Source organism: Salvelinus fontinalis, chromosome 2, assembly GCF_029448725.1.
Source record: "Salvelinus fontinalis isolate EN_2023a chromosome 2, ASM2944872v1, whole genome shotgun sequence".
Taxonomy (NCBI): Eukaryota; Metazoa; Chordata; class Actinopteri; order Salmoniformes; family Salmonidae; genus Salvelinus; species Salvelinus fontinalis.
Window position 1 is genome coordinate 88,427,473 of NC_074666.1, and position 19,536 is coordinate 88,447,008.

Consider the following 19,536-nt stretch of genomic DNA (forward strand, 5'->3'; position numbering starts at 1 on the left):
TGGTCCCATGGTGTTTATACTTGCGTACTATTGTTTGTACAGATGATTGTGGTACCTTCAGGCGTTTGGAAATTGCTCCCAAGGATGAACCAGACTTGTGGTCTACAATTTTTTTCTGAGGTCTTGGCTGATTTCTTTCGATTTTCCCATGATGTCAAGCAAAGAGGCACTGAGTTTGAAGGTAGGCCTTGAAATACATCCACAGGTACACCTCCAGTTGACTCAGGCTAATTGACATCATTTATCAGAAGCTTCTAGAGCCATGACATCATTTTCTGGAATTTTCCCTGCTGTTTAAAGGCACAGTCAATTTAGTGCATGTAAACTTCTCACCCACTGCAATTGTGATACAGTGATTTCTAAGTGAAATAATCTGTCTGTAAACAATTGTTGGAAAAATGACTTGTGTCATGCACAAAGTAGATGTCCTAACCGACTTGCCAAAACTATAGTTTGTTAACAAGATAATTGTGGAGTGGTTGAAAAACGAGTTTTAATGACTCCAACATAAGTGTATGTAAACTTCCGACTTCAACTGTATGTACATAATTATTAATTCCTGAGAAAAGACACGAATTTATGTGCTACTTAATTCGTCCGAAAAGACACACATTTAACCAGTAGGCTACACACAAGCCTTTGCAACAACAATAGACGCTATAGACTATATTTCATTTTTGTTCTTCTTTATGGCTAATTCAACGTTATGAATATACAGAAATGTTGTCTTTGTTTAACCATGTTTTAAAATGTGTCGTTGTATGCTTATATGTAGTGTTTTAAACTTGCTGAACATAATTTTTAGAAAAGACACATTTACGTGCGACTTAATTCGTTGGATTTAAAAAAAATTAATGTCAATTTTGTTTTCTATGATTGATTTCGCTTAATACTTTGGGATACTGGTGAAACAGCACACGATTTTCTTCATAACGCATTTATTACGTTAAACAGGTTAATGTAAAATAATGAATTATGTTGGCTTACACTTATGGCACTTCCAAGGCCTTTCCATGATGACTATTACGGTCATGTCACTCATGTTATATACTTAGGCTACAGTAACACGTTCAACCAGTTAGCAAGTCAGAAATGTCAGTTTCCTAGTACCGACTAGCACTTGAATGAGGTATTATGCTGGCTTCCAACACAGTCTCACATTCAATTCGCGCATATATGTACAAAATGTATTTCAGCAGATTTCGTGCGTTTTTGTGCATTTTTGGGCTGGTTCAATTCGTTTGAAAATACACGAATTTCTGTGCTACTTAATTCGTGCGAAAATACACGAATTTCTGTTCTACTTAATTCGTTTGAAAAGACACGAATTTAACCAGTAGGCGACACACAAGCCATTGCAACAACCATGTAGACCGCGATAATTTGTATTTCATTTTTGTTCTTCTTAATGGCTAATTCAACGTTATGAATATGCAGAAATGTTCTTTGTTTAACCATGTTTTAAAATGTGTCGTTGTATGCCTATATGTACTGTTTTAGACTTGCTGAACAGAATTTTTGAGAAAAGACGCACATTTAAGTGCGACTTAATTCGTGGGAAATATTGTTTTATTAATGCCAATTCTGTTTTCTGTGCTTGATTTCGCTTAATACTTTGGATACTGGTGCACTTGTAATCAGAACGCCTTTTTGTCATGTAGGCAACCATACACGATTTTCTTCATAACCCATTTCATATTTCGTGGAGCCTAAATTACCTCATTTTCTTCATAATGCATGTATTACATGCTAATGTAAAATAATGAATTACGTTGGCTTACACTTATGGCCTTTCCAAGGCCTTTCCATACCTTAAGGGAACATTTTAGCACTCGCCATATGGTTAGTGAGAAACGCCACATTGCAAATGTAAGGTCCCTTACTAGACGTCCTGCAACGTTTCTAAAATTCGCGGACGGCGTCGGGCCGTGCGCGGGGGAGAGATCTTTCAGGAAGTCATCAAACTAAATCTCTCGGACGTTCGGTTTCCGTTTTATAAAAATAACAAATTTTGGTCATTTTTCCGCAGTCTCGGAAATTCCCACCAGAGGGAAAATAAATAATATTGCAAATGCACAAGCACATTGCAAATGCATGTGACCTTTTCTCCTAAACGGAAAATATTTCGAAGACGTAATGGACAGTTGGCCCCGAACAAGATGGCGTCGAGGCCTCAACGCTTTTTGAGTTATGGGATTGGGATTAAAGGTCAAAAACGCAAAGTAGGGTGCTAATTTGACCGCTTCACGTCAAAGTACATAAGCATACGGTGTCAGGAAAAAAAGAACCAGCCATTTATCTATCGTAATTTAAGAGAAATCGTACATTGACAAATTGGTCATGTTCACAAAAAGGAGTTAAAAAAAAATAATAATTACAGATCCAGTTGCAGTGTAATCAGACGAACATTTTTTAAGTGGGTCTCGAAGCTCTGCCAGAATTCTGTGATTTTATGTGATTTTATGAAATAACACACACTCATTTAACCCTCTGTAAATAAGTCAGTTCTTAACATAAAGACTTAAAACTCAATATTATATAAGAGCCTACCCCAAGGAGGATATGTGTTCACTTTCAGCTTCCTATGTCAACCGGAAGTACCTTCAAATGGTGCCATAGGGTCAGTTTCGAAGGGTTAAAAAGGTCAGATCTGCCTCCCGGGTGGCGCAGTGGTCTAGGGCACTGCATCGCTGTGCTAGCTGCGCCACCAGAGTCTCTGGGTTCTCGCCCAGGCTCTGCCGCAGCCGGCCGCGACCGGGAGGTCCGTTGGCCTAGCATCGTCCGGGTTAGGGAGGGTTTGGCCGGTAGGGATATCCTTGTCTCATTGTGCTCCAGCGACTCCTGTGGCGGGCCGGGGGCAGTGCGCGCTAGCCAAGGGGGCCATGTGCACGGTGTTTCCTCCGACACATTGGTGCGGCTGGCTTCCGGGTTGGAGGCGCGCTGTGTTAAGAAGCAGTGCGGCTTGGTTGGGTTGTGCTTCGGAGGACGCGTGGCTTTCGACCTTCGTCTCTCCTGAGCCCATACGGGAGTTGTAGCGATGAGACAAGATAGTAATTACTAGCGATTGGATACCACGAAGAAAAGGGGATAAAAGGATGGAGTGAAAAAGTACGGTGCTTAAAGACACACAAAGCCTGCAATGGCATTGCCATTATCTCCAGGCCGTGCCGAGTTCAACGAGATGCCCCGCTTGACCGTAGCTTGCTCGGTCTGAGCGCAGCGACAGTGACAAGAAGATGACCCTTGACCTACATTTCAAGTCTTTTGCTTTTGGGAGACAGAGAGAGAACTGTTAAGGTTTAGAAGCACAATTTGACCTCAGGAACGTTCCTAAGGTCTCTGTGCAAGCCTAACATTGACCGTGTGGCATTAATCCTTAACAGTTAAAAGAAGGTGTTTACATCAAACAGTTTACAATGACATCTCACCCCATAGGAACACATTGCCTGCACCCCTAAATTCATCCTGAAGCCTATGTGGGTTATGAATGTCTTATGAACCTGTCTTCAATGACAATCCATCAAGCCACTATGAGGTCTACCTGTGTTGATTCTAAGCTTCATGGAGCAACCGGAAGTGATAAAATCACCCTAAAAGTCTTTTGCCATACCCAACCAGCAGTTTGTGATATATAGTGCATTCAACCCTGTGTAAATCAGTCAGTTCTTAACGTATAGACTTAAAACTCAGGATTCTGTAAAAGCATACCCCGATCAGGATATGTATTTACTTCTAGCTTCCTGTGCCAACCGGAAGTGCCTTAAAATGGGGTCATAGGTGCTGTTTCGAAGGTTTAAAAAAGTCAGATCTTTCCAAAACTTTAAATGTGTGAATCGGTCAACCCTCATGAACTGTAAATCAGTAATTTTGCTAAACAGATGTCAAAGAAAAGCTCTCTCTCTCTCACACACACACACACACACACACACACACACACACACACACACACACACACACACACACACACACACACACACACACACACACACACACACACACACACACACACACACACACACACACACGCACACACACACACACACACACATACACACACACACACACACACACACACACACACACACACACACACACACACACACACACAAACACACACACACACACACACACACACACACACACAGCAAGGATGGAGTGAAAAAGTATGGTGCTTAAAGACACACAGAGCCTTAAATGCTTTTAGGGGGGATCCAGACTTCCATACCCGCTCTGGGAGCGCTATACTACCGCCCCAAATCAATGGGTGCTGGCCTGAGTGATTTATGGAGGTTTTCAAAAAATATTCTGTTTTTTCTTCTGGAAAATATTTTATGTTTTTTCTTCTCGAGTCAATGGCCTGAGTGATTTATGGAGGTTTTCAAAAAATATTCTAAGTCCAAACTTTTCATGCACCTGGTATTTTTTTGGGGTTACCAGGCGTCATTTTTCAAAACGGTTGAAATTGCTTTTAGGGGGCATCCAGAGTGTCACATGACCGTTGAAATTGCTTTTAGGGGGCATCCAGAGTGTCACATGACCGGATGAGGTAACTATTCTTGTTCTTCTTGTAACTTTCCGGTAGGCTAGAAGCTTTCCGGTGTTTTGCTGCTCGACACAGGTCGACGCAGTTATCGTAACCGTAGGTGCAGCCAAGTGGAAATACGAAAGCTTTCTAGCTATTTCGCACTGACGGTAATTTGAACACAAGAGCGTTTCTAGTGAAAAGGTGCTTACACTCAGAGCCATGTATTTACACTCAGCCACCCTAGCCTTATTACGGGTTAACGTTTTGGTAATTTTGGTTGGCCAACAAAATGTAAGACTACAATGACTGCATACGTTTCCCCAAATGTTATACGAAAAAAAAAAGTTTTGTTATTGATGGACAATGGCAAGGCTACCATTGTATTTTCAGTTACATTCTGGTCAATAAAAATGGTTTACACGTTTATTTTTTAAGAAATACATGGAACTACAACTGAATAAAACACCATTAACCATCATGCATTGCTTACATTCATTCTATCCTGAAAAGTCTGTTCAGAAAAATCGAAAACAGTACATATAGGCATAAAACCACAATGTTTTAATAGGGATTAAATAAAGACAATATATATATATATATATAACCTCTTATGGTTAAATGGTTAAAAAAAGACAAAATATCTTTATATTCATAACGTAAAATAAATAAATACAGGCGATCGCGTCTATGGTTGTTGCAACGGCTTGAGTGTCGCCTACTGGTTAAATTCGTGTCTTTTCGCACGAATTAAGTAGCACAGAAATTCGTGTATTTTCAAACGAATTGAACCACCCCAAAAATGCCCAAAAACGCACGAAATCTGCTGAAATACATTTTGTACATATATGCGCGAATTGAATGTGAGACTGGGCTGTTTGAGGACACAAGCAAAAATAGGAAATATTTATATGATGTATTTCCTATTCAACAAAACTGCATGAATAAGACTTCAAATTACTTATATGCTTTCTAAATATAGTATAATCAAATTATAAAATGACTAACTATGAAATTTCACCTTCCTTATTACTATAAAATACATATTTGTATGTACAGTGTTGGAGAAAATGTGCATATTTTCTAAAGGTCTCTCTTGATCCAAATGTCTTCCCCCATTGCTGTAAATGTCTCACAGAACTCTTCCTGAACTAACTAGGAATTCGCCTTTCATCTCATTTTAATCTGGTCCATCTATGACAAACAGAAAGTGGTTTTCGTTTGAAATATATTAATTATTTTGGATTACTGTCTATCAATCGATCTCTGAATGTGCTACAGCGACGAGACCACTGTATCATGTTGCTTTATGATGTAAGGATTCCAGGCATATGCGTTGTTAGTTGTTAGTGGCTGTGACATAGTGTTCAGCCAGGAGTTGATGGACAGTGAATTGATGCAATAAATAATATACAGTATATAGGCCTATATTCAATTTTTTAACCTCCAATTCCGTTATATCCAATTGGTATTTGCAGTCTTGTCCCATTGCTGCAAATCCAAAACGTACTCGAGCGAGGCAAAGGTCGAGAGCCATGCGAACCCGGATCTGTAGTGACGCCTCTAGCACTGTGCTGTGCCTTAGACCGCTGCGCCACTCGCGAGGACGCAATAATTCTTACAGCACTATTTTGTATTTAATCGAATTTGTTTGAATATAGCTCTGCATCAGTTGCCCTCGTTTTGCAAGACGGCGCGATCTGTCACATTGCTGTGGATAAATCCGACGATGGTGAGGGCAAGGCTCCAAAATCATATTTTAAATGGATTGTGTTAGGCTAATCAATTAATGTGTTGAAAATAATTTCACATGATTGGGGTATGACGTTTAAAATGTTGCTAAAAAGACTGACTTAAATGGGTTTTTAGGTAAAAGCATTTGTTGACAGTGGATTTCAGTCATACTAGGGAAATACATATTTAAATATCTAAAACAAAGAAAATACTATTTAAATATACTGTAGTTATCATATTACAATTAGAAAACATTATGTGATGGTCGGCAGGTAGCCTAGTGGATAAGAGTGTTGTTAACCGAAAGGTCGTGTGTGCCATTGAGCAGGACACTTATCTCTGATTTAGCAGACTCTCTGGATAAGAGCATCTGCTAAATGTAAAACATGTGATCATCTGCCCACGTTTTATGAAATCATTTATTTTCAAACTTGCAGATGTGTAGGCTAGGCGATCTACATCGCTTATTTGAATCCACTGAGGGCCTAACTAGAACCCAATTGCCACCAGGAAAATTGCAGGAGATCATTTTCCATCGAAAAACAACACTTCAAAAAGATAAATGCTTTTACATGTATTTTATTATTTTCAATATGTGTCGCTATGGCACAGCTTCCTGCCTAACAGACTGGAGTTGGAGTGTCATCTCTCTTCCATATTGATGCTGTCGAGTGATGCTCTAGTGGTACTGTCTGCCAAGAGCGGACACAACGACAGCCAGGAACTTCTGGAAGGCTTCCTGAGTGTCAGCACTGAAAACCGCGGGACCGAGCTTGGCCGCCACGCACACGGTGATGCAGTCGGCGAGGAGCTGTGGAGAGGGGACCGTAAAGGAACCAGATGGAGAATGTAATATTGGAATAAGCTTTACATCGGCTCATAAGTCTATTTCATTCACAAGACTATTTATTTTTGTATTTTGTTTCAGTTTGCTAAAGTGTAATACTCACCCTGAAGTTGTCGGGATCCACGTGCAGTTTCTCGGAGTGCATCACACTCAGTGCAGTATAGGTGTTCTTGATGTCATCCAGGTTCTGCACAGCTCTGTCCAGTCCGTGCATCACGGTCTTTCCGTGCTTGGCCACGGCGGGGTTACCCATGATGGCAGCGGGTGTGGACAGGTTGCCGAAGGTGCTGAAGTGTCTCTGAGTCCATGGAGACACGATCAGAAGTCTAAAAATGAATACAACAGGCATTACAATTATACTTAACAATCAATATGGTCTGTATCGCACCAATGGTGAACACCGCGATTTCCTACTACGCAATTAGTGCTAAATAACCTAGGTAGCCTATTATCGTGATATTATTTAATGATATGTACATAAATATTATAAGAATGTACCTGGCCAGGGCCTGGGGTCCGATCTCATCCACGCTGATCTTTCCCCACAGGCCTACGATGGCACTGCGCTCAGCATCTGTCCAGTCGACCATGTTGACGTTTGTTTGTTGATTTCCGTTTGTACTTGCAAAATGTTACAAGAGATCCCTGAGCTTTTTGTCTCATGGGACGTCCAATTTATTGATGTTCAGTAACTCCGCCCTGAACAGAACACAGAACATGATTGGATGAATGTCTTGGGGGGGGCAAGGTCCTCGAGTGTGGCACATATCGGCATTGTGCCAACCTCATCCCACCTTTAAAGATAATGCTTGGTCATTTAGGCGTTGCCAAATTCTAATTATTACGGATGGAATTATCAAGCCATGATTAGCCTTCATCGGCATTTTTGTCGACATTTAGTTATTGACATAGTCTTGTTCTGTTCAATGTTCTCTACACACTGCAAATAGTAGTTAACACCCCAATTCATTGTTAAGTTCAAAATAATATCTGACACCATTCAAATCAATGAAGGTTCAGAACTTTCATGACAATTATCTCAGTGTAGAACCTTATTTGGCCCTAAATTCTATTTGAATGTATCGTTGTAATAATCACATTTAATTGCAATATTATCTTTATAAAATGCTAATTATTGATGTAAGTGTTTATTTAGGGTCTCCTTTAAAAAAAAGAAAAGCCTAGATTGGGAGTAAACTATTAAAGAAAGAGCATGACTCAAATTGTTTTATCTTAATATTCAGAAGGCCCCACCCATTTGATAGTTCCATATTTCTGGTCCTTTTGAATGATTATCTACATGTCAGTTGGTGAAAAGTCGTTTTATCTGCCTTCATCAGGGGAATTACATGATGGGTTCTAACTGGACACTATTCAATGTGGATATCAGCCTATTTACTTCAATGAAACCACAGCTTTTTGTTTAACCCCACTGAAATACAATGCGCGTAGCCTATATATTATTAAAATGTTTAGTGATGGGCATAGGGTACGCTTTTTAACCGAAACAAAACCTTTCCGATTATCAGGTATATAATTTGTCTCAGTATTTATGTGTTAACTGTGAATATTGACTACATAAGCCAAATGAGATATAAGCCAACACGTCTTGATTTAGTTGCTAGTTGCCAATCCAATCACGTTGCAACTATTTGTCAGTGTTGGGGAAGCTACTCTGAAAATATAGTTTACCAAGCTAGCAATTACTTCACACTGGAAGAAATTAAGCTACTCTAAAGCTACCCTTAAGAAAAATATAAAGTTACTATGGAAAAGAAGTTCACTATCCAAACAACTTCGTGAAAAATGATCATATGTTAATCTGAAATGTAATAGAGAAAAAATTGTAAGTCAGAGAACTTTGGGGTAAAATGTTGACAGTGTGTATTTTAGCCTATTAGCAGAAAAACGATGTTTCAAGTCAGAATTAGGCAGGGCTAATGCACCAAAAAGTAAATGATTGCCTACTTCATCCATATTTTATTTTATTTTGCAAAAAAAGTAGTGTGTAGTTCCAGTAGTTAGCTGATACATGGGGGGAAAAGTAGTGTGTAGTTCCAGTAGTTAGCTGATACATGGGGGGAAAAGTAGTGTGTAGTTCCAGTAGTTAGCTGATGCATGGGGGGAAAAGTAGTGTGTAGTTCCAGTAGTTAGCTGATACATGGGGGGAAAAGTAGTGTGTAGTTCCAGTAGTTAGCTGATGCATGGGGGGAAAAGTAGTGTGTAGTTCCAGTAGTTAGCTGATACATGGGGGGAAAAGTAGTGTGTAGTTCCAGTAGTTAGCTGATGCATGGGGGGAAAAGTAGTGTGTAGTTCCAGTAGTTAGCTGATGCATGGGGGGAAAAGTAGTGTGTAGTTCCAGTAGTTAGCTGATGCATGGGGGGAAAAGTAGTGTGTAGTTCCAGTAGTTAGCTGATACATGGGGGGAAAAGTAGTGTGTAGTTCCAGTAGTTAGCTGATACATGGGGGGAAAAGTAGTGTGTAGTTCCAGTAGTTAGCTGATGCATGGGGGGAAAAGTAGTGTGTAGTTCCAGTAGTTAGCTGATACATGGGGGGAAAAGTAGTGTGTAGTTCCAGTAGTTAGCTGATACATGGGGGAAAAGTAGTGTGTAGTTCCAGTAGTTAGCTGATACATGGGGGGGAAAGTAGTGTGTAGTTCCAGTAGTTAGCTGATACATGGGGGGAAAAGTAGTGTGTAGTTCCAGTAGTTAGCTGCTACATGGGGGAAAAGTAGTGTGTAGTTCCAGTAGTTAGCTGATACATGGGGGGGAAAGTAGTGTGTAGTTCCAGTAGTTAGCTGATACATGGGGGGAAAAGTAGTGTGTAGTTCCAGTAGTTAGCTGCTACATGGGGGGAAAGTAGTGTGTAGTTCCAGTAGTTAGCTGATACATGGGGGGAAAAGTAGTGTGTAGTTCCAGTAGTTAGCTGATGCATGGGGGGAAAAGTAGTGTGTAGTTCCAGTAGTTAGCTGATACATGGGGGGGGAAAGTAGTGTGTAGTTCCAGTAGTTAGCTGATACATGGGGGGAAAAGTAGTGTGTAGTTCCAGTAGTTAGCTGATACATGGGGGAAAAGTAGTTAACTACTGAAAACCCTAGTTAGATTTCAATGTAGTTCAAGTACCACCAAGCTACTGCAAAATGCAGTTAAATTACTAGTTGAATTACATGCAGTCCACTACTCCCCAACACTGCCTTGTGTACAGAATCACATAGCCTATATACTCACCAATGAGTGCTGCAATATTAGACCGTACGACTAAACGTTAACTGTAAAGAAAATATTGAGGTATTAAGTGTTTCAAAGACACTTTGTTATTCAATCTATATGAAATAAATACATACAATGTTATGACAGCATTTTTACAAACGAAATCGATTATGTGCAAATGTCATATTTTGGGCATTATACGAATTGGCTCGGTTCCATAACATGTAAAAAAAAAACACAAAAAAAAACACATTAATCTTGTCTTGGAAAAATGCCCAATCAGAGGAGGAGCCGAGATTATATCGAGGTGTGCCTTCTCTCATGCGTCAATAAAAACAGCCTCTGAAAAGTGTAAGCTCACACGCTTCTTTTCTCAGCATCTTCATTTAAGTGGATAACCGGACAAGACGCAGCTATGAGTCTCTCAGCCAAGGACAAAGCCAACGTGAAGGCCATCTGGGGCAAGATCCTCCCTAAATCCGATGAGATTGGAGAACAGGCTCTTTCCAGGTAATTACATAACGATGTATGATAAATTATAGACTATAACACGTATTCCAGTTATTAACACATAAATCCTCTGTCAATTATAATGGAAGCTATGAATGCGTATAACCATCTCAGCAAAAATATGGACGCGATCCCCGACCGTGTGAATGATTATTTAAGATGAATTTTGTCTCACATCATTTCTAATGTCCACGACAGGATGCTTGTTGTCTACCCCCAGACCAAGGCCTACTTCTCCCACTGGGCTTCCGTGGCCCCCGGTTCCGCTCCAGTGAAGAAGCACGGCATCACCATCATGAATCAGATCGATGAATGTGTTGGCAACTTGGACGACCTTTTTGGTTTCTTGACCAAGCTCAGTGAACTGCACGCCACCAAGCTGAGGGTGGACCCCACCAACTTCAAGGTAAGAGAAAAAGACACACAAAAAAACACTAAAAAAATCGGAGTTTTTACCTGTGTGAAGGTGAAATAATCTATTTCAATTTTCCTTTGCAGATCCTGGCTCACAACTTGATTGTGGTCATTGCCGCCTACTTCCCCGCCGAATTCACCCCCGAGATCCATTTGTCCGTGGACAAGTTCCTGCAGCAACTGGCTCTGGCCCTGGCGGAGAAGTACCGCTAAACTGTCATCCGAGCTACAAGCTCTCACAGTCTTACATCAGAATTAGACGTTCATCCATGTTTCTCAAACGTAATGTCCTTCCGATATTGACACACTGACAATAAACCTAAATGAAACTCATACTGAGGTGTTCCTTTTTCATTTTCGTTGTCTCACATTTAATATCCATAGGGGTGCAGAAGGATACGTACCCCCTCATGTTGTGCAACACAGTTTCACAATCAATTCGTGCGTATATGTACATAATGCATTTCAGCAAATTTCGTGCGTTTTTGTGCGTTTTTGTCTGGCTTAATTCGTGAGAAAAGACACGAATTTATGTGCTTCTTAATTCGTCCGAAAAGACACACATTTAACCAGTAGGCTACACAAGCCTTTGCAACAACCATATAGACGCGATAGTTTATATTTAATTTTTGTTCATATTAATGGCTAATTCAACGTTGTGAATATGCCGAAATGTTGTCTTTGTTTAACCATGTTTTAAAATGTGTCGTTGTATGCCTATATGTACTGTTTTAGACTTGCTGAACAGAATTTTTGAGAAAAGACGCACATTTACGTGCGACTTAATTCGTGGGAAATATTGTTTTATTAATGCCAATGCTGTTTTCTGTGCTTGATTTCGCTTAATACTTTGGATACTGGTGCACTTGTAATCAGAAGGCCTTTTTGTCATGTAGGCAACAGTACACGATTTTCTTCATAACCCATTTCTTATTTCGTGGAGCCTAAATTACAAAATTTTCTTCATAATGCATCTATTACATGTTAAACAGGTTAATGTAAAATAATGAATTATGTTGGCTTACACTTATGGCACTTCCAATGCCTTTCCATGATGATTATTACGGTCATGTCACTCATGTTATATACTTAGGCTACAGTAACACGTTCAACCAGTTAGCAAGTCAGAAATGTCAGTTTCCTAGTACCGACTAGCACTTGAATGAGGTATTATGCTGGCTTCACATTCTCGTGGGAAATAGGAAGATGGGAAGTTGGAGCTCCGACATGATTGTGTTCAAGTGCTTTTGAAGTCGGAACAATTCTTAAACTAATAGGATTGGCAACATCCTTTTCTCATTTCCCACTTGTTATTCCTATTTGGAGGGTCATTCAAGTGAAACTTTCCAGTCGGAACTAGGAATTTCCGAGAACTCCGATAGCACCTGAACGAGGCATTAGTATGTGTAGTTGTTGCAGTAACACAATACATTTAAAATATGATTTGGGGCTTTACTAAATAGGCGCACTGATAGATGAACCATCTTTAGGGCAACTGATGCAGGGATTTATTCAAACAAATCCGATGCACATACAAAATAGTGTTCCAATAATTATTGCATCAATTCACGTAGTTCCATCAAACAAAGTTTGCGGTGCCAAACTGCATATGAATTGAATTACTCTCATGTGTAATCTTAGGCTATGTCTGCGCCTAACCTGCGCGTAAAACCAATCAGGAACAAGGGCGTGCAACAAAAGCCCGAAAAACTATCCTACTAGTAGGCTTACTAGACTAAATCTCAACAAATGTATAAAACAATACACGTTTGTACGAAATAGTAAAACCATTTAACTTACAGACATTTAGGTTCAGAGATGCGCAGATATACTTTTTTATTACAAAATAAAAACAATCCCAAAGACTAATGTATCAAAGTAAACTACAAAATGCCGCGGTGCCGAAAGGTGTTTAGTTTGAGAGAAAGTCGAGGCACGGAACTTCCAGAATGGGAGTGAGTGTATAGTGTAGTATATACAGCATAACACAAAGTGATCGTTTTTCAAAGTCGATTTCACTTCACCCACCAAATTCACTGCATTGAAAATACAAAATAGACCATTCTATGAAGTATCTTGTTGCAAATGACATGGTCATTTTTACCTTTTTTAAAAGTTAAACTATTTAAAAATCGTGTAGAATAAAATACATATTTGTTCATCTCTGAATAGGTTGAATACCGTCTTCATACAGCCCATTCAGTTTACCAACCCCATCTGTAACTACTCCATATTCATCAAATATTAAATGAGGTCAGCAAAATGCATGTTACACGTATTAGATAGGCTAACCAAAGTTATGGAGAATAACATAGTGAGCTAGTGGATGGTGGACCTAAAGCATCATTTAGTACTTAATCCCTTCCTTTCTTCATTCAATCTATTCAATCTACTAGATGTGATAGTGATGACATTCAAATATCACTTTGTGATGGTCAACTGTGGTGGAATAAGGACACAGCAGAGGACATAACTTAATTCATTGCCTGTTTATTTTATTGTGATAATAACAGAGCAGAAACTGGAGTCCAATTTTGGACTTTCATGATGGTCTTATCTGTTTTTGTCAGCCAGGGCAGCGGACAAAGCTGCAAGGAATTTATCCACAGCAATGTGCACTTCGGGAGTGAAATCCGCAGGGAAGTGAATAGCCAGGGTCACAAGGATGTTGTGGGACAGAATCTGAAAAGTATATTTTATAAGTTAATATGAAGGATTAAGCCTTAGCAACAGACAGAGTTGATGTCGAGAGTGATCAATATACAGACAATAAGTTATCTGGGGGCCAACCTTGAAGTTTCCAGGGTCCATGCGCAGCTTGAAGGCGTGCAGCTCGCCGAGAGCACTCATTCCCCCCACGAGGTCGTCCATCAGTCCGACAGCTTCACCAATTGCACCCATGATGCTACTTCCATGCTTCTTGACTGGGCCAGAGCCGAGGCTCACGTCAGCCCAGTGGGAGAAGTAGATCTTAGTCTGGGGGTAAGCAGTCAGCATCCTGCAAAGGAAGGTACAGAATAGTTCGATTTATATTGGAGTTTTTGTTAGATGCTGAACTTCTAAGCATTACGCGTATCATATGTCTCCCATCATCTGTGTCTACAACGTATTGAAAGTAGTTGACTTAATGTATGTTAAAATGCTTATTCGGGGTAGGCACGTAGGCCGCTGTCAGCAGGTTAAACACAATCAATCATTCTCATAATTCTTTCATTAAGAAGGCTTACCTTCCCAGAGCCTCAGCACCGAGAACATCTGCCTTTCCACTAATCTTTCCCCAGAAGGCCTTGACCACAGATTTGTCCTTAGCTGTCAGACTCATTTTGATTGGCCTATATTAAATCTACAAGAAATTATCTGAAGATGACTGCCTATACAACTAGGTCCCTTTATATTACAGTAGAGCGGCAGACACGCCCAGCTACTAGGGTACACTCCCCCTACACTGCAACCACCAATAAGATGTCAGATGGCTATGTTTCTAATAATATCCATCATTTATTTTGTTCCTTTTTGCGCAATGCAAATACTTTAGTTGTAGGCCTACCAGATGCAACAATTTCACAATTTGATTATAATAATAATCTTTATTTATTTCGTTGCATAAAACGAAATATTTCAATGTAATCAAGCATATATTTCCAATAGGTTAATTCTAAAGATGCAGCTGCTTTTGCCAAAATAACCAAATATTTAATTTATAGTTAATTGGCTAAATTTAATTTTATATCCTAAATAACGTTAAATAATTAAAAAGATCAAGAAAAGTTATTTTGTAATTTATGAAATATTAAGCTTCAATTTCTATATTAAAGGTAGACTATATATTTGATTGTAGAGTGCTATAATATATATTACATTGGTAAATTTAAATGTAAAAACCAAATCCACCTACAAAGACCTGCATTCAACTGGAAAATATTTATTCAAAGTAACGTATTTCACATTTGTATTTTTTTATTTTGTAATTTAACCTTTATTTAACTAGGCAAGTCAGTTAACAACACATTCTTATTTACATTTACGGCCTGAAAGAGGTCATGCGAGGAGGTGGGTACACACCTATCTGCAAATAATACAGGGCATTACAGCGTGTCATATTTAATGTCTTGAAATGATTAACTTAAAATGGGCGGGACCGGTCTGAATACCCCGATAAAAAAAGGAAGGCTTAATTTTGTCGTAGATAAGAAACTGTGTCAAATAGTAGGCCGTTGTTGTGCCGAAAATCTCCCCCAAACGGAATTAGCAGGAATAATCACATTTTCCAAATTCATAAAAATGTTTAGTGATTGCATCTCTTTCTGATTTTTCATTAGAATAGCCGTATACACTGCAATGAAGGACGTGTAATCTTCGGAAGAGTTTTGCCATAACCTTGCTTTTATTCTTGCATCAGTGGAATAAATTAAAACTGCTAATTAAGCTCTTATCATGCGAATTTTGAAACGTTGGTAATCTAGATAAAACTGTATAGGCCTATTTACATATGCTTCCAGCTTTTAGGATCTAACCTACAGACTTGATTCTGCAACAGCTAATAAATTAGTATTTACTGTTGTTTTTAACAGATAAATTATTGGAATTGATGTCATCAAATTCGAGAGCTGAAGCGCTCACTTGGCCAATACTGATCTTTGCCAGAGCCAATCATATGCGCCGCCTCCAGTGGGCGGAGAGCACTCATAAATATAAATTGCAGGCAAAGTGTCTCCCTACACAAGACATTAATTTGTTTAATCTTGTTGCAAAACCGAAGATCAAACACTGACAACATGGTTGACTGGACAGACGCCGAGAAGAGCACCATCAGTGCTGTCTGGGGCAAAGTAGATATCAATGAGGTCGGACCACTGGCTCTGGCAAGGTAGGTCATGGCTTCAGCCTCATTCAAATATATCATTTAATATAGCTTATAGTGGAGATGATCATGAGTATTTATAACACTATTACACTTGTCCTGTTATCTATCGTTACTATTATTTAGTTTGAATGGAGCATGTTAAAGTATTAATTAGGCATATAATTGAAATACATTTGAAAGTAATTCACATATTTCGGTGTTCTTGCAATGACAGAGTCCTGATCGTCTATCCCTGGACTCAGCGTTATTTCGGCTCTTTCGGAGATGTGTCCACTCCCGCAGCAATCATGGGCAACCCCAAAGTTGCTGCTCACGGCAAGGTCGTGTGTGGAGCTCTGGATAAAGCTGTGAAGAACATGGGCAACATCTTAGCCACATACAAGTCACTTAGCGAGACCCACGCTAACAAACTCTTCGTCGACCCTGAAAATTTCAGGGTATGCCTTCTGTCTTGAGAAATAGGCTTATATTTTAGGCTTTATTGATGTAAGCCTGCACACATAACAATCAGAGCAACACGTCTAATTCCAAAGGTAAAACAAAACCGTCAGTCTTATTTAACATCTTCCTCCTTTGTCTTTTGTCCACAGGTGTTGGCTGACGTCCTCACAATTGTCATTGCCGCCAAGTTCGGAGCATCTTTCACTCCTGAAATCCAGGCAACCTGGCAGAAGTTCATGAAAGTGGTTGTCGCAGCCATGGGCAGTCGGTACTTCTAAATGCACCCCAGACAAGTGATTATGTTCTGACATCACTGCCTGAGTGAAAATAAAGACATCGAAACAATCTATTGTATTTGTATTCATACAAACGTTTTTTTTAGAAGGGGGGGCAGGGACAGTTCCACCACAAAATTCTTAACATCTTTATTTTAGGCTATACCCTATTTAGATGAGGGAAGTGGAGCTAGACCCCTATATGGTAGGCAATCGAAGAAAGAAAACAAGTGGGCGGCCAGTACGATGCAGACCACTTTAGTAAACTATTTACAGGTAATATTTACAAAGCATACATATAAGTCGCAGGGTATCGTTTCCCAGAGCCTTCCTAGCCTTAAGATCATTGCTAGAACATTCTTGTCTTAGTAGCCGAGTCGTTTCCCAGTGGCCTCGTTAGTAACGTGGCTTTTAAAAACGCTCTTAAAAACCTTTGCACATCTACGAGTGATCCAGACCACTAACAGAGCAGCCAAAGTGCATGGTTAGATGTTTTTTTGCACTTCCGCGTCACTCATTTACAGAAGATCTCTGCTAAACATAGAAGCAAGATGTCTAGCCTGTCTGACTGTGACTGCGGATAACAACAGAACGAAGCTGACTACAAAAACAAAGTTGCCGAAGTATCTGCAATTCTTACAAACAAGTCAAGGATACAATTATGGTTCAAATGAAAACCGAGATGGCTGTATTAAAACAACCTACATACATGGGCATCTAAATCAAACCAAACTTTGTCACATGCGCCGAATACAACACTTACAATAAAATACTACCGTGAAATGCTAACTTACAAGTCCTTAATTAACCAACAGTGCAGATCAAGAAGAGTTAAGAAAATATTTACCAAATAAACTAAAGTAGAAAATAATTTAAAAGTATAAATAAAATAATAATAAATAGGCTATATACAGGTGGTACCGGTACCGAGTCAATGTGCAGGGGTACAGGTTAATCGAGGTAATTTGTACATGTCGGTAGAGGTGACTATGCATAGATAATATACAGCGAGTAGCAGCAGTGTACAAAGCAAATGGGGGGGGGTCAACGTAAATAGTACTGTGTCCATTTTATTAATTGTTCAGCAGTCTTATGGCTTAGGGGTAGAAGCTGTTAAGGATCCTTTTGGTCCTAGACTTGGCGCTGCGGTACCGCTTGTCGTGCAGTAGCAAAGAAGTCTATGACTTACCCAAATCTCTGACTGGAGTGTCTGACAATTTTTTGGTCTTTCCTTTGACACCGCCTATTATGTAGGTCCTGCATGGCATGAAGCTTGGTCCCAGTGATGTCCTGGGCCGTAAGCACTACCCTCTGTAGCGCCTTATGGTCAGATGCCGAGCAGTTGCCATACCAGGTGGCGATGCAACCGGTCAGGATGCTCTCGATGGTGCAGCTGTAGAACTCCTTGAGGACCCAAATCTTTTCAGTCTCCTGAGGGGGAAAGGTGTTGTCGTGCCCCCTTCACGACTGTCTTGGTGTGTTTGGACCATGATAGCTTGTTGGTGATGTGGACACCAAGGAACTTGAAACTCTCGACCCACTCCACTACAGCCCTGTCCGGCCCGCCTTTTCCTGTAGTCCACGATCGGCTCCTTTGTCTTGCTCACAATGAGGGAAGAGGTTGTTGTCCTGGCACCACACTGCCAGGTCTCTGATTGTGTCAAGGCACAGATCTTGGGTAGGGAACCAACACATTTCTGCAGCATTGAAGGTCCCCAAGAACACAGTGGCCTCCATCATTCTTAAATGGAAGAAGTTTGGAACCACCAAGACTCTTCCTAGAGCTGGCCGCACGGCCAAACTGAGCAATCGGGGGAGAAGGGCCTTGGTCATGGAGGTGACCAAGAACCCGATGGTCACTCTGACAGAGCTCCAGAGTTCCTGTGTGGAGATGGGAGAACCTTCCAGAAGGACAACCATCTCTGCAGCACTCCACCAATCAGGCCTTTATGGTAGTGGCCAGACGGAAGCTACTCCTCAGTATAAGACACATGACAGCCCGCTTGGAGTTGCCAAAAGGCACCTAAAGGAGTCTCAGACTATGAGAATAAACATTATCTGGTTTGATGAAAAAAAGAACTCTTTGGCCTGAACGCCAAGCTTCACGTCTGAAGGAAACCTGGCACCATCCCTAGGGTGAAGCACGGTGGTGGCAGCATCATGCTGTGGGGAGGTCCGTGGGGCGACGCACAATTGGGCTAGCGTCGTCCGGGTTAGGGAGGGTTTGGCCGGTAGGGATATCCTTGTCTCATCGCGCTCCAGCGACTCCTGTGGCGGGCCAGGCGCAGTGCGCGCTAACCAAGGGGGCCAGGTGCACGGTGTTTCCTCCGACACATTGGTGCGGCTGGCTTCCGGGTTGGAGGCGCGCTGTGCTAAGAAGCAGTGCGGCTTGGTTGGGTTGCGCTTCGGAGGACGCGTGGCTTTCGACCTTCGTCTCTCCCGAGCCCGTACGGGAGTTGTAGCGATGAGACAAGATAGTAATTACTATCGATTGGATACCACAAAAATTGGGGAGAAAAGGGGTGAAATGTATTAAAAAATAAATAAAAAATAAAATAAAATAAAAAAGAGTGCTCAGGACCTCAGACTGGGAAGAAAGTTCACCTTCCAACCATAAAACAACCCTAAGCACACAGCCAAGACAATGCAGGAGTGGCTTCGGGACAAGTCTCTGAATATTCCTTGAGTGGCCCAGCCAGAAGCCGGACTTGAACCCGATT

General features: G+C 40.6%; 4 protein-coding genes across 4 annotated transcripts; 2 read left to right on the top strand and 2 right to left on the bottom strand.

The window, feature by feature from the left end:
- Nucleotides 1-6,819: 6,819 nt before the first annotated feature.
- LOC129831000 (hemoglobin subunit beta-4) lies at nucleotides 6,820-7,767 on the bottom strand. Its single transcript, XM_055893958.1, has 3 exons — nucleotides 7,602-7,767; nucleotides 7,207-7,429; nucleotides 6,820-7,067 (listed from the first exon to the last, which is right to left on the bottom strand). The coding sequence occupies exons 1-3, from the start codon at nucleotides 7,691-7,693 to the stop codon at nucleotides 6,936-6,938; spliced, it is 447 nt and encodes a 148-aa protein (XP_055749933.1). The 5' UTR covers nucleotides 7,694-7,767; the 3' UTR covers nucleotides 6,820-6,935.
- A 2,896-nt stretch (nucleotides 7,768-10,663) lies between these two features.
- LOC129831007 (hemoglobin subunit alpha-4) lies at nucleotides 10,664-11,569 on the top strand. The gene is made up of 3 exons (XM_055893971.1): nucleotides 10,664-10,822; nucleotides 11,021-11,228; nucleotides 11,321-11,569. Exons 1-3 carry the CDS (start codon nucleotides 10,728-10,730, stop codon nucleotides 11,447-11,449), a joined length of 432 nt encoding a protein of 143 aa, XP_055749946.1. The 5' UTR covers nucleotides 10,664-10,727; the 3' UTR covers nucleotides 11,450-11,569.
- A 2,141-nt stretch (nucleotides 11,570-13,710) lies between these two features.
- Nucleotides 13,711-14,595, bottom strand: LOC129831011 (hemoglobin subunit alpha-like). Its single transcript, XM_055893985.1, has 3 exons — nucleotides 14,464-14,595; nucleotides 14,027-14,234; nucleotides 13,711-13,918 (listed from the first exon to the last, which is right to left on the bottom strand). Exons 1-3 carry the CDS (start codon nucleotides 14,556-14,558, stop codon nucleotides 13,790-13,792), a joined length of 432 nt encoding a protein of 143 aa, XP_055749960.1. The 5' UTR covers nucleotides 14,559-14,595; the 3' UTR covers nucleotides 13,711-13,789.
- Nucleotides 14,596-15,949: 1,354 nt separating this feature from the next.
- On the top strand, nucleotides 15,950-16,886 carry LOC129831019 (hemoglobin subunit beta-1). Its single transcript, XM_055893998.1, has 3 exons — nucleotides 15,950-16,103; nucleotides 16,315-16,537; nucleotides 16,691-16,886. Exons 1-3 carry the CDS (start codon nucleotides 16,012-16,014, stop codon nucleotides 16,817-16,819), a joined length of 444 nt encoding a protein of 147 aa, XP_055749973.1. The 5' UTR covers nucleotides 15,950-16,011; the 3' UTR covers nucleotides 16,820-16,886.
- Nucleotides 16,887-19,536: the final 2,650 nt, after the last annotated feature.